General features: G+C 41.5%; 1 protein-coding gene across 9 annotated transcripts in view; it reads right to left on the bottom strand.

The window, feature by feature from the left end:
• The window catches only part of LOC143291670 (SCO-spondin-like), a 125465-nt gene that overhangs the window by 44279 nt on the left and 67493 nt on the right, over window positions 1-13693 (bottom strand). For all 9 annotated transcript variants that reach the window (XM_076601674.1, XM_076601680.1, XM_076601678.1 and 6 more), the window contains exons 3-4: window positions 2004-2132; window positions 178-348 (exon numbers count right to left, since the gene is read on the bottom strand). In XM_076601674.1, the coding sequence (XP_076457789.1) occupies window positions 178-348; window positions 2004-2132 (300 nt within the window). The remainder of the gene's footprint in view (window positions 1-177; window positions 349-2003; window positions 2133-13693) is intronic.

Raw genomic sequence — 13693 nt, 5'->3', positions numbered from 1 at the left:
CTCTCTCTCTCTCTCTCTCTCAAAGGCCGTCTCACTCGCACGGCATCTTCAAAAGGCACTGCATCTCTCTCGTAAAGGCCGTCTCACACTCGCCACCCACAACAGCTCTGTCTCTCCCCTACAGGCCGCCTCATACTCACCACCGCAGCTCTCTCCTAAAGGCCGCCTCACACTCACCACAGCAAGGAGGTCCCATGCAGCCTGTGGTCTCCACGGCCAGGCCCTGGCACGGACGGCCGCCGCCTTTGGGCGAGGGGCTGTCACACTGACGCTTGCGCGTGCGGATACCTGGGCCGCAGGTTGTGGAGCAGCCTCCCCACTCACACCACTCGCCCCAGCCTCCGTCCCCTGGGAGAACAGGTACAGATTCAGGTGTGGGTGTGGGGTTTTTTGTTTTTGTTGTTTGTGTGTGTGTGTGTGTGTGTGTGTGTTTTGTTGTTGTTGTTGTTTGTTTTGTTTTTGTATTTTGGGGGGGGGGGTGCTTTTTCTTTGGGGGGGGGGGGGTAGGGGGGGGGTCTTTTTTGGGGGAGAGAGGGGTTGTTTGTTTGTTTTGTGTTGTTGTTTTGTTTTGTTTCAGGTTCGTGTGATCTCTTGTTGTTGTTGTTGTTGTTGATGATGTTTTTTCTTCATGGGATAAAGTTATCAGATCAGAAAAAAAACATACATGTATACATTCATACCTACATTCAGACATACATCCATACAGACAGACAGGCACACACACACACACACACACACACACACACGCACGCACACACGCACGCACGCACACACACACACACACACACACACACACACACACACACACACACACACACACACATTTAAAAGTCTCGCGACGAAACAAATCAATAAATAATCCTGACGCTTTGGCAAACGCTCAAGAAGAAACAAAAAGTTAAACAGGAGTGTTGGGTCATGAAAAGTGGTGTGCATAGGAGGCGGAGGGGAGGTGGGGGGCGGCGGGGGGGGGGGGCTGCGGGACAGGTGAGGAAGGGGAGGGACAACGGGTGTTTGCTCAGTGTGCATGCTCAGCAAATTGAGTGAAGGACTGAACGTTGAGTGCTGAGAGTGTGGCTGGGGAAGAAAGTCGGGGTGGGGAGGGGGTGGGGGAGAGAGAGAGAGAGAGAGAGAGAGAGAGAGAGAGAGTGGCAGACACACAGACAGACAAAAACCGAGACAGACAAGACAGACAGAAGCAGAGACGCAGCGACAGACACACAGAAAGAGAGGCGGAGAGAGACAAAAAGAGAGAGAGAGAGAGGAACAGATACGCAGAGACAGAGAGAGAGACAGAGAGAGAAAGGGAGAGAATTATGGAGACAGGGACACGGAGAGAGACATATAGAGATACAGAGAGAGATACCCAGAGGCAGCAGGCAGAGAGACAGAGAGAGATATCCAGAAAGAGAGAGAGAGAGAGAGAGAGAGAGACACACAGACAGGCAGAGACAGAGAGAGATAACAAGAGAAAGAGAGTGTGAGGGTTGGAGAGGTGGGTGGCAGAAGAAATGATGTTTGCCAAGCGTGCTTTTCCTTCTTGCCCAAAAGGAGTGAAATCTTGGCTGTGGAAATGATTCTATAACTGGACACGGCAGTTAAAACGCCGTTTACCTTTTTTTCATTTCCATTTCTTTTTTAACGCATTGTTTTCCTTTTCAAGATTGCGTACAGCAAAGCAAAGTTGAGCAGTAGAGAGACAGAGAGACAGAGACGCTTTGACGCTTGGACACTTTAATGTCACTGGCCGTGAGGTCCTTATGACATGGGTGAATGTGTCAACAGAGAAGACAGACAGACAGACAGAGGCAGAGATAAATGAAAATGCTGTTTCCTTCATAACAACTATGCAATGCCAGAAAGAGAGCGAGACAGAGACAGAGACAGACACTGACTGAGCGAGCGAGATAAACGAAAACACTGCCTCCTTCATAACGACTATGCAAATGCCGGTGCGTTGGAGAGCGCGCGCGTGCGCGTGCGTGTGCTTTTGCTTTATTTACCTGGGCAGTTGGAGCATGAGGACTGGAAGGTGTTGTACAGCTGTCGCGCCATGTCCGTCATCTCTCGGATCGGTGTCTCTAAGGCAGCGTCTCTCCTGTGGCAGCACTTTCTGGAGGGGTCGCAGCCCTCTGTGAAAACGGACAGAAAGAAAGATATATGAGGATGGATGGATGGCAGCCCTCTGAAGAAACAACAACAACGACAAAAAAAAACCCAGAAAGATAACTGTAGGTGGATGGAAGGGTCGCAGCCCTCTGGAAAAGAAGAGAAAGAAAGACATATGGATGGATGGATTAGCGAGAGAAGTGTGCGAGAGAGGGGGAGGGAAGAGAGAGAGAGAGAGAGAGAGAGAGTGTGTGTGTGTGTGTGTGTGTGTGTGTGTGTGTGTGTGTGTGTGTGTGTGTGTGTGTGTGTGCCAGAGAGAGGAGAGGGGGAGAGAGAGGAGAGGGGGAGAGAGAGGAGAGAGAGAGAGCGTGCGTGTGTGTGTGTGCCTGCGTATGCGTGTATGTGTGTGTGCGTGCGTACGCACGTGTGTGTGTGTTTGCACGCACGTGTGTGTGTGTGTGTATGCGCGCGCGCGCGCATCTGCATGAGAAGAGCGATGCAGTAAAAATGAGACAGACGTGTGAGCGGCAGACGCACAGAAGAACGGACATACATACAGACACAGAGATATTCGGACATATATACATACATACATTCTTCCCTTAAATGAACGATCGTGAGTTAGCAACAGCAAAATTCGCTGTGAGATACACTTCAATGACAAAAAATTTCAATGCTGATGAACTGACAGTAAGATATGACATTGATTTTCCAAAAAGAGCTAAAGCCATTTCTTCACAAGAAACATTTGTAACTTACGTTTCAAATTTGTTAAAAGAATCTGATGTTAACATGAAAGAGTTAACTAGCTGCAAAAAAACAAAACAAAAAAAAACAAAAAAAACCAAACCCACATCATACTCCTGTTCCGTTTGGGGGACATGTAAGCAGATTCTGATATCAGTTATTATGAAACAAAAAGGGAAAAAACATCAATATCACGACAAGTACTGCCAGAATTCATACAGCAGAAAAATATCAGAATCATCTCCATATAATTTACAGATGGATCTGTTATTAATGACAAAAATGCTGGTGCGGCTCTCTATATTTCTGCCTTTAAAGTTGAGAAATCTTACTTTATTGGAAAACATCTTTCCATATTCACGGCTGAGCTAATCGCTATTATACAAGCTCTGAACTACGTAGTGAGCCATCAAATAGTTTTCTCGAAAATAGCATTCTTTGTTAATTCCAAATCAGTACTTTATGCTCTAGAATTATTTAGCCTTGAAAAAAGACCTGACTTAGTTACTGAGGCAAATCATTTGGTATATTTTTTTGATGATTAAAGGGACTGAGGTCAGTTTTTGTTGGGTGCTTTCTTATGTGGGCATTCATGGCAATGAAACTGCTGATAAAGCAGCTGAAAGAGGAGCACAAGATTCAGAAAAATCGACACAAAAAAACATGTCCTTCTTTCCGTAAAAGAGGCATACACTTTGTTAGAAAAATCAGCATGGGGTTGATTTCATAACCGATGGAAGGAAAAGTTTTTAAAACATAAATGGACATTATTCCCCGAGAATATTATCGAAGAAAAGATACCGAATCCATCAGCTTGCTGTACAAGATTAATAACCTCTACTTTCTTACGCATAAAACTTGACGCGCTGAAGGCAAAGTATAGTAAAAATGTTACATGCATCTGTGGAAAGCAGCTCAGCTTGCATCATTCTTTGTTTCGCTGTCAGCAGTTACGTACCTTCTTGCCCAAGTATTTCAAAAATAATAACTATGCTGCAGATGATTTTTGGAAAGTCATTTCTGACGAGGTTCTTGTGGTCGAATTTTCAAAGGCATTAGTTGACAGCTCTATTTCTACACTCCTTTATGTACTTCAGAATTGCGTTAATGGTTTTTGATTATTATTATCATTATTGAATTTTTACTGTTAAATGTAACTGCATGTTAGTTATGCATTTTTTTTGGTAGTCTTCTATCTTTTCAGTTTATTTTCTTTTAATCGTCTAATATCACGGATAGCGAAAAGACGCTAAAGAACGAACGTAAATAAATTCATACATACATGCACACACACATACACACATACATACAGGATGAGGGAGGAACAGTTCACCCAAAGATGCGCCACCCACCACGTAGACAGGATGCCCCCCCAGTGATCATTAGGAAAAAAAACATAAAAGAAAAAAGTGTGTGTGTGTGTGTGTGTGTGTGTGTGTGTGTGTGTGTGTGTGTGTGTGTGTGTTCTGCAGTCACGGGGGTGGGGGGAGAAAGGGGGTGGCACGGAATGCGATATAAACCTTGAGTCCCCCATCCTCCAACTCCCCTCCCCCTCTCCTCAACACACAAAAGACACATTCATACACACACACGCGCGCGCACACATACACACACACACACACACACACACACACACACACACACACACACACACACGCACACACACAAACACACACACACACACACACACACACACACACACACACACACACACACACACACAATGAAAAACATATATTCTCTATACCATTTCAATTCACGTCGTCTCATTTTTCGTTTTGCTCTGACACCAACCTGTCCCTCTCTCACACACACACACACCCCCCACCCCCCCAGCCCCCATACCCACCTCCCCCAGCCCCCATATCCCCACCCCCACCAGCCCCCATACCCACCTCCCCCCACCCCACCCAACCCCACAAACGACCCCTTCCAGCGTATTCAACGTGAGCATAGAAAAGTTATGATTCATAAACCTATAAAAGAGATATATGAGGGGGGCGGGGGGAAGGGGGAAAAAAGAAGAAGAAATAAATGGGGTCGGGTGGGGGTTGGGGAGGTTGGGGGTGATACGGAGGTGATAGTGTTGTAAAAATACTGGATTAACATAACAATTCATCGACGAAAGTGTCAAACACACGCATAAAGACACACACACACACACACACACACACACACACACACACACACACACACACACACACACATACACACACACACGTACGTATATATATATATATATATATATATATATATATATAAGCGCTTCTTCCCTCTCCCCAATACACACACAGGTGATCCATTCAGTATTATATTCAACAGCAATAGACGTCTTTATACGAATGCACGGACCCCAAAACATTCATCAGAACAAGAAAAATAAAACGCTAAGATACGACTCAAGAAAAACAAGAAAAAAAAGACAGGAAGAAGAAGAAGAAGAAGAAGAAGAAGAAGAAGAAGAAGAAGAAGAAGAAGAAGAAGAAGAAGAAGAAGAAGAAGAAGAAGAAGAAGAAGAAGAACAACAACAACAACAACAACAACAACAACAACAACAACAACAACAACAACAACAACAACAACAACAAGAGAAAAGAGGATAAGAAGGAGGAAGAGGAGAAGAAGGAAGGGGAGAAGGAGGAGGAGGAGGAGAAGAAGAACAAGAAAAAGATTACGAAGAGAAGAAAGAAAGAAGGAAGGAAGGAAGCAAGAAAGGAAGAAAGAAGGAAAGAAGAAACGAAAAAGAAAAGAAGAAAGAAAGGAAGGAAGAAAGAAAGAAGGAAAGAAGGAAGAAAAAAGAAAGAAAAAAGAAAAAAGAAACAGACTGTGAAAGCTAATCGCAATCCAAACCAGACAGGTTAGACAGCTTCTCTCTCTCTCTCTCTCTCTCTCTCTCTCTCTCTCTCTCTCTGACCACAAATTAATTCTTTCATTCTGCTTTACTATTCTTTTTTTCCCTCCACCACACCACACATACTTTTCTACACCGCAGACATTTTCTTTAAGAACGTGAGAAAAAACGAATTGCATTATGATATTTTGGCTGGTGGTGGTGGGAATCGAGAATAGGTTTACTGAATACTGAATACCACACACAACACACACACACACACACACACACACAGATAGATTGTGGGTGTGTGTGTGTGTGCGTACGTGTGTGCATACGTGTGTGTGTGTGTGTGTGTGTGTGTGTGTGTGTGTGTGTGTGGTGTTCGTGTATCTCTGTGTGTCTATGTGTCTGTGCGTGAAGTGGTGGGCGGTATGTATGTATGCATGCATGTATGTATGTGTGCGTGCGTATGCGTTCATATGTCTGTGGCGCGCGCGCGCGTGTCCATGCATTCCTGAATGTGTGTGTGACACTATCGATATCATGTCTGATATTCTAGTACTTCCCGCCATCATCTCTCCCTATGAAAGGAACCCAACTTCCAATAAACACCATGAGTAGAGGGTGGGGAGGGGGGGGGAGGCGAGAGTGAGTGAGTAGGGGGGTAGGTGGGCGGATGAGGGATAGGGGGGAGGGGGACAAGGAGGGGAATGGAGAGAGAGAGACAGAGAGGGAGAGATAGAGGTAATGAGAGAAACAGACAAAGATAGAGAAAAACAGACAGACAGACAGGTAAAAAAAAAAAAAAATCGAGAATCGTTCATGGATTCATGCGCAGAGAAGCGTATCGGTCAGAAATCTAAAGGCGAAAAGGTCACAAACTAAGGGGACGTCCAGTAATGATACCAGAATACGTGGGCACAAACCAAGGGCATGACCGAACACACACACACACACACACACACACACACACACACACACACACACACACACACACACAAATATATATATATGTGTATGTGGAGAGAGAGAGAGAGAGAGAGAGACAGACAGACAGAGACAGAGACAGAGACGGAGACAGAGAGAACGATCAATATGTATGTATAAAGAGGTAACAAAACACACAAAAGGAACAGAGAGGAGTCAGACCGAGACTGACACGGGAGAAATCAAAGAATCAAAGGTGGAAAGAATGTTGACGACCGAAGTATTAACCCTTTCTTTTTTTTTCTTTTCTTTTTCTTTGCTTCAGAGTGTTTGGGGTTAACCTCTCTCTCTCTCTCTCTCTCTCTGGCTGGTTGGCTGCCTGATTGCTGTTTTGTGTGTGTGTGTCGTTTTGTTACTGAGTTTTTCAGTTTTTTTTTGTTTTTTTTTGTTTTTTCTCTCTTGTTTCAAGGAGAAAACTAATTAAAGATTTTTTTTTTAACTCAGGAGCGCGCACGCGTGCACAGAAAGAGACATAGACAGAGACACCGAGCGAGCGAGCGAGAGAGAGAGAGAGAGAGAGAATATTAAATCGCAGCGGCGTACACAATGACACGAAACATACTGTTTCAAACGGAGTTAGTTCTTGACGACACAAAAATGACGATCCAATCTGATCTGTGTTTGCTTTTTTTTTCTGTTGTTGTTGTTTATTCCTTTTTTTCTCTTTTTTTTCCGTTTTTCATTTCACCGCAATATTTTCTATTATTTCATTTCATTCACAGTTTCGCTTAGTCCCCCGGTAATTATTGGAATGTTAACACGCTCTCTACCACCAAAGGACATCAACTTTTAACAATTTTCGTGAACATTTGTTAAAGATATCGATTTTTATATGAAGTTTACGTTCAGCCATGCGAAAGCAGGAAAAAAGACACAAATATATTTTTATTTTTATTTTAACGATATGTAGGAATCTATTAGAAGAGACAAAGACATACACATTCATTCGAAAGAAGTATTTTACAATAAACTTGCGTGTTATAGTCACTGAGGTTTAGAGAATAGCCATCAACTTTAATAATGGAGCACAGCCATCAACCTTATAGAAACCTTATTAAATGCGGAACAGAAACGAACCGTCTACCTTTTTTTTTTCCTCTCTTTTTTTCTTCCCCATCACATCCTTCTTCTTCTTCTCCCCCCCTTCTTATCCTTCTTCTTCTTCTGCCCCCCCTTCTTATCCTTCTTCTTCTCCCCCCCTTCTTCTCCCCCTTCTTCTCCCCCCTTCTTCTCCCCCCTCCATTCTTATCTTTCTTCTTCTTCTCCCCCTTCTTATCCTTCTTCGCCCCCTTCTTATCTTTCTCCTTCTTCTCCCCCCCCCTTCTTATCCTTCTCCTTCTCCCCCCCCCCCTTCTTATCCTTCTTCTTCTCCCCCCCCCCATTCTTATCCTTCTTCTCCCCCCCCCCCCATTCTTATCCTTCTTCTCCCCCCCCCCCATTCTTATCCTTCTTCTTCTTCTTCTCCCCCTTCTTATCCTTCTTCTTCTTCTCCCCCCCCCCCTTTCTTATCCTTCTCCTTCTTCTTCCTCTACGTATGTCTCTTCCTCCTTCTTCTTTTTCTTCGTTGATTTATTATCTAGAAGTCAGCATGTTGTTCTTTTCTTTTCTTTATCTTTTTCTCTCTCCTCCCTTTTTTTTCTCTCATTTCTTCTAAATTTTCTTTCTTATTGTTGTTGTTTGTTTGGTTTTTTTAACTCTCTTTTTTCTTCTTCTTCTTCCTCTTCCTCCCCCTCCCCCCTCCCCGCCCCTTCTCTCCTTCCTTTTTCTTTCTTTATTTTCTGGAAAATCTATCATCCGTGCTGAAAAGTGTGAAGGAATCCAAGCTTTTTTTTTTTCTTTTTTTTTCCGGTTAACTCTTTCTTTCGTCCTTTCTTTCTTTCCCCCCGCCACCCTCAACCCTCTCTTTCTCTCTCTCCCTCTTTTTCTTGTGTCAAATATATCATCCGTGCAGAAAAGTGTGAAGGATTCCTTTTTTTTTTTTTTTGGCTTCAATTTTATCTTAAGGTTATTATCGTTATTAGACTATTTGAAATATCATTCGAGGTTTTTGTTTTAATTTACACACTCAAAATTCAAATGTATATTCATTCATATACAGCAGTGTCTTCCATAATAATAAAAAAATAAAGAGAGAGAGAGAGTTAGAAATGAAATAAAAACTACAAATGATGAATTTTCAAACCAGACACTTGACAACAGAAACAGTAATTTCTTTCCTAAAATAATGAAACATTTCGTGTGTTCTTTGGAAACTTTATCCCTGACCGGTATATCTATATAGCTATATTTTCAGACTGTGTCATTTTTCTACCTTCTGAAAAAAATGACTTTGATACAGTGTTTAGTTGTTGTTATTTGTTTTGTTTTTGTTGCGTTGTTTGTTGTTGTAGTTGTTGTTTTTGTTGTTGTTGTATGTGGTGGCGTTTGCCTTTTTTTTTTTTTTTTATTCGACAGCCAAACATTGTTTCCCCACTAATGCCATTTTCAAAAATCGACTCTCATTTTAATTCTTCTTCAGCGCCGACCGACTACTACATTTTCAGCAGAAAATTAAAGTATTTTTACAATCAGAGAATTCAGTTTTAAAGATGTAATTTCAGTAGAAAATTAAGCGTCTTAACAATCAGATCATTCGCATTTAAACGGTTAATTTCAGCAATTAATTATTCGTCTTTTAAAAATCTATATTGAATGAAAGTCCTTTTTTTTTTCAATCAAAACATCGAGTTTCAAACATTAATTTCATTATTAATTGAAAGATCTTTTACAATCAGAAGAATCGGTTTTTTAAATATGTATTTTCAGAAGTAAATCAAAGCCTTTCACAAGCAGAACAATCACGTTTAAGCATAAAATTTATCATATTCCAGTTACTTCTTAAAAATCAACACGAATGCAAATAGCACCGCCAGTCATTTCAGAAAAATTAAATCGTATCGTTTGAAAAAAAATTTATGATTTGTAATTAGATCATTTGAATTTTTGGTTAAGATTTCCGAATAGATCATTTCAATATCACGAAGAAGAAAAAAAAAAGGGGGGGGGGGGTTGTAGTTGTTGTTGTTTTCTCTGATCAAGATATATACATATGTATTTAGTGTTTTTTTTCACCTTCACAGAAATGCTATAAAAAAAACAACTTACTCTCGTTTTTTTCTGCTCCGTATTTTCAAATTATTTGATTTTAACAGATGGACGGCATTGGTGCCGCAGTTCAGTTCCGTTAATTAGATTAATCTATTCTCTTCAGGCTCACACACTGTTTGATTATGCACCCTTCAGTACTTTTGCAACATGTTATAAGATATAAATCTTTGTTGTTCTTGTTATCGTCGTCATTATCATTGTTATTATTATCATCATCGTCATCGTTATTACTAGTATTATTATTATTATTTTTATTGTTACAAACAATGTCTTAAAAAACCTGTTCATTTGTATCGGTTTGCCAAATTACACTTTTTTTCGGATTTGTGTTTGTTATACAGCTCTTTATTTCTTTTTTCTTTTGTTTCTGTCAAAATGATCGTTGTCAAATAAATAAAATCAAAACCTCTTCTTCTTTTTTTCTTTCTTTTTTTTTTGTTGTTGTTGTTGTTGTTGTTGTTTGTTTGAATTGCTGATATTATGGTTCAGCAATTCAAACAAACAACAAAAAGAAAAAAGAAGACGTTTTGATTTTATTTATCTGACAACGATCATTTTGACAGAAAAAAAAGAAAAAAGAAATAAAGAGCTGTATAACAAACACAAATCCGAAAAAAAAGTTATTTAGCAAACCGATACAAATGAACAGGTTTTTAAAGACATTGTTTGTAACAATAACAATAACGATAATAATAACAGTAATAACGATGACGATGATGATGATAATAACAATGATAATGACGACGATAACAAGAACAACAAAGATTTATATTTTATAACATGTTGCAAAAGTACTCAAGGGTGCATAATCAACAGTGCGTGAGCCTCAAGAGAACAGATTTATTTAATTAACGGAACGGAGTTGCGGCACCAATGCCGTCCATCTGTAAAAAAATCAAATAATCTGAAAATACGGATCAGGAAAAAAAAAAAAAAACGAGAGTAAGTGGGTTTTTTCATAGTATTTCTGTGAACGTGAAAAAAACAAACCCATCATACAAATTTGAACACCTAAATATGGACAGGTCCCCCCCCTCCCCCCCCCCCCCCTCCCCCCCCCCCCTCCCCCCCCTCGAAGTTTGCATGTTGGGAATGAAATGCATCAGTATTCCACAAATATCAATTTTTTCTTTATCTATTGTTGTTGCTCTAATTGTTGTTGTTGGTGGTGGTGGTGGCGGTATTAGTAGCAGTGTAAGTAATATCATTAACAAACAGAAGTCTTCAAACGAGTATTGAAAAAAAAAATTTTAAGGTAAAAAATTATAATCATGTAAAGAGATCAACAAAATGCAGAATTGACACACACGAGAATGTGACCTCTGTTTTCAGATTTTAGAATGTTTTGTTCCGTTTTATTTTTGGGTTGTTTTTTTTTAACCGAGATATAAACAGATATAAAACATCAAAATGTTCTCCGCTGTTGGGAGAATAAACATTGCTGGAATTTCCCATTCATAATAGTTGTGCAAAGCGCATGCCAACCACGTGAAATGCATCGGAATGTGCGTGTGGATTGGGGGGGGGGGGGGGGGGGGGAAGGGGAGAGAGGGAGCGAGGGAGTTGACAAGATAGTGATGTGTTTCATTTGCTTTATTTTGCTGTTGCTGTTGTTGTTGTCTTGTTTTTGGTGGGGTATTTGTGTGTTGTGTGTGTGTGTGTGTGTGTGTGTGTGTGTGTGTGTGTGTGTGTGTGTGTGTGTTTTCTTTGTGTCTTTGTGTGTGTGTGTGTGTGTGTGTGTTTGGTATTTCTGCCTTTGTGTGTGTGTGTGTGTTTGTTTTTTCTGTGTCTTTGTGCACGCACGAGCGCGCGCGCGCGTGTGTGTGTGTGTGCGTGCGCGTGCGTGCGCGCGCGCGCGGTACGTATTAACTTTTTAACCAGACAGACGAAACTCCCACTTAACTTTTTAACCAGACAGACGAATCCCACTTCGATCGGCTGTGAAACTGATACCGAGTATTGGGGTATCTCGTTTCGTGCTCTGACCTATATATCATTTACAGGACATTAATTTGTCAGACGTGCGCAAAAATAAAAGGGCGGTGGGTGGGAAGGGGGATGGGAGTGGAGTGATCTGAAAAGTCCTGTAAAGAGAAGGAGAAGGAAAAAAAGAAAAGAAAAAGAAATAAAAAGACTGAAGAAAAAGAAAAGAGGGCAGAATAGATAGATAACAACAATAACACCAAAAAAAAAAAAAAAAAAAAAATGTAAAAAGAACCCAAAGCGATATGTCACGCGCGAAAGGTTTTAAATGCAAGACATTTATTGCGCGAAGTATTTTTCGTTTACCTAGCTCGCCACCAAAGCGGCAACAAGAAAGAATTCAATTCAAGATGACGATAATAAAAGGGGGGCAAAAAAAAAAAAGATATACATTTTCAAAAATGCTTAGCGTGCATAAACTTGAGTAGGTATACCTGCATAATTATGTTAAGTTGGCCTCCGATCTAGATCTTATGTAGGTCGTCCACAGAGAGAGAGAGAGAGAGAGAGAGAGAGAGGCAGACAGACAGAGACAGAGAGACAGAGACAGATACAGAGACAGAGATAGACAGAGAACGAGAACGAGAGAGAGAGAGAGAGAGAGAATGAATGATGTATTGCTAAGGTCGCTGCCCCTCTTCAAAGTGCATACTGGAGCAAATAACATTACAAAACTGTCAACGCACGAAAACAGAACTTCAGAGAGAGAGAGAGAGAGAGAGAGAGAGAGAGAGAGAGAGAGTCTGGAAACAGACAGAGAGAACGGCGATATTGTCATTGTGTTTTTCTTCTTTTTTTAACAGGCTATATTGCGATAGCTTTTTCTTTCTTCCTCCCCCCCCCCCCCTCTCTCTCTCTCTCTCTCTCTTTGTCTTATAAGAAACAAATCCGGTGCTAATTGCTTAAACGTAAAGGATATGAATCATTTGAATTTCTCCCTCGTCAAGGTATGGAAAAACAGAACATTTTCAGTTGAATCTGTTTAAATCTGTCCGTCTGTCTGTCTGTCTCTAACTCTCTATCTATCTTAGTGTGGTCCACTTGTGCGCCTGTATCTGTGCGTGAGTGCCGCCGCGCGTGACTGAGACACCTCAACCCACACCTCAGTTCGTGTGTGTGTGTGTGTGCGTGCGTGCGTGTGGCCGTGCGTGTGTGCGTTGGGCGAGGCACACAAACAGTTCGACCAATGCGTGCTGCGTCTTCACCAATCCCAAAAGCCCTTTTAATCCTGTAGCTCCGCCCCCTTCTTTCCTCTCTCTCTCTCTCTCTCTCTCTCTCTCTCTCGCAAAGTTTCAAATTTCTTGTTCTACTTATTTGTTAACCCTCCATCCCTTACCCCCCCCCCCCCGACCCCCGCACGGCCCCACTACACACACACACACACACACACACACACACACACACACACACACACGACACACACACACACACACACACACACACACACCGTGACACCGGCTGACACACAAACTTCTTTTCACGCCAGCTTACACAACTGAAGAACTGAATACATACTGACAAGGCCCCTTTATTGAGGCGGGGAAAAAAACATGGCACACTTTTGAGTCGCTGCGGTAAAAAAAAAAAAAAAATCTAACAAATAAAAACATTTTCTGAAAATTAAAAAAAAAAATTGTTTAAAGGTGACGAGTTTCGTCTTACTTACGCCTTTTCTCTATTCTATTTTGTTTACACACACACACACACACACACACACACACACACACACACACACCAAGATAAGATAACCGTGTGGGCGTTACCTCCTCTCCTGTCCCGCTCTCCCTCCCCATACCAACCAACCAATCCATTTCTCCACCCTCGTACCCTCCCTCTCCCTCTTTCCCCGCAACCATTGCTTCTGTTTTTCGTCACAAGCTGCTTTAG

Source organism: Babylonia areolata, chromosome 17 (genome assembly GCF_041734735.1).
Source record: "Babylonia areolata isolate BAREFJ2019XMU chromosome 17, ASM4173473v1, whole genome shotgun sequence".
NCBI lineage: Eukaryota > Metazoa > Mollusca > Gastropoda > Neogastropoda > Buccinidae > Babylonia > Babylonia areolata.
The sequence above is the reverse complement of the archived record's forward strand: the minus strand, read 5'-3'. Positions and strand labels throughout refer to the sequence as shown.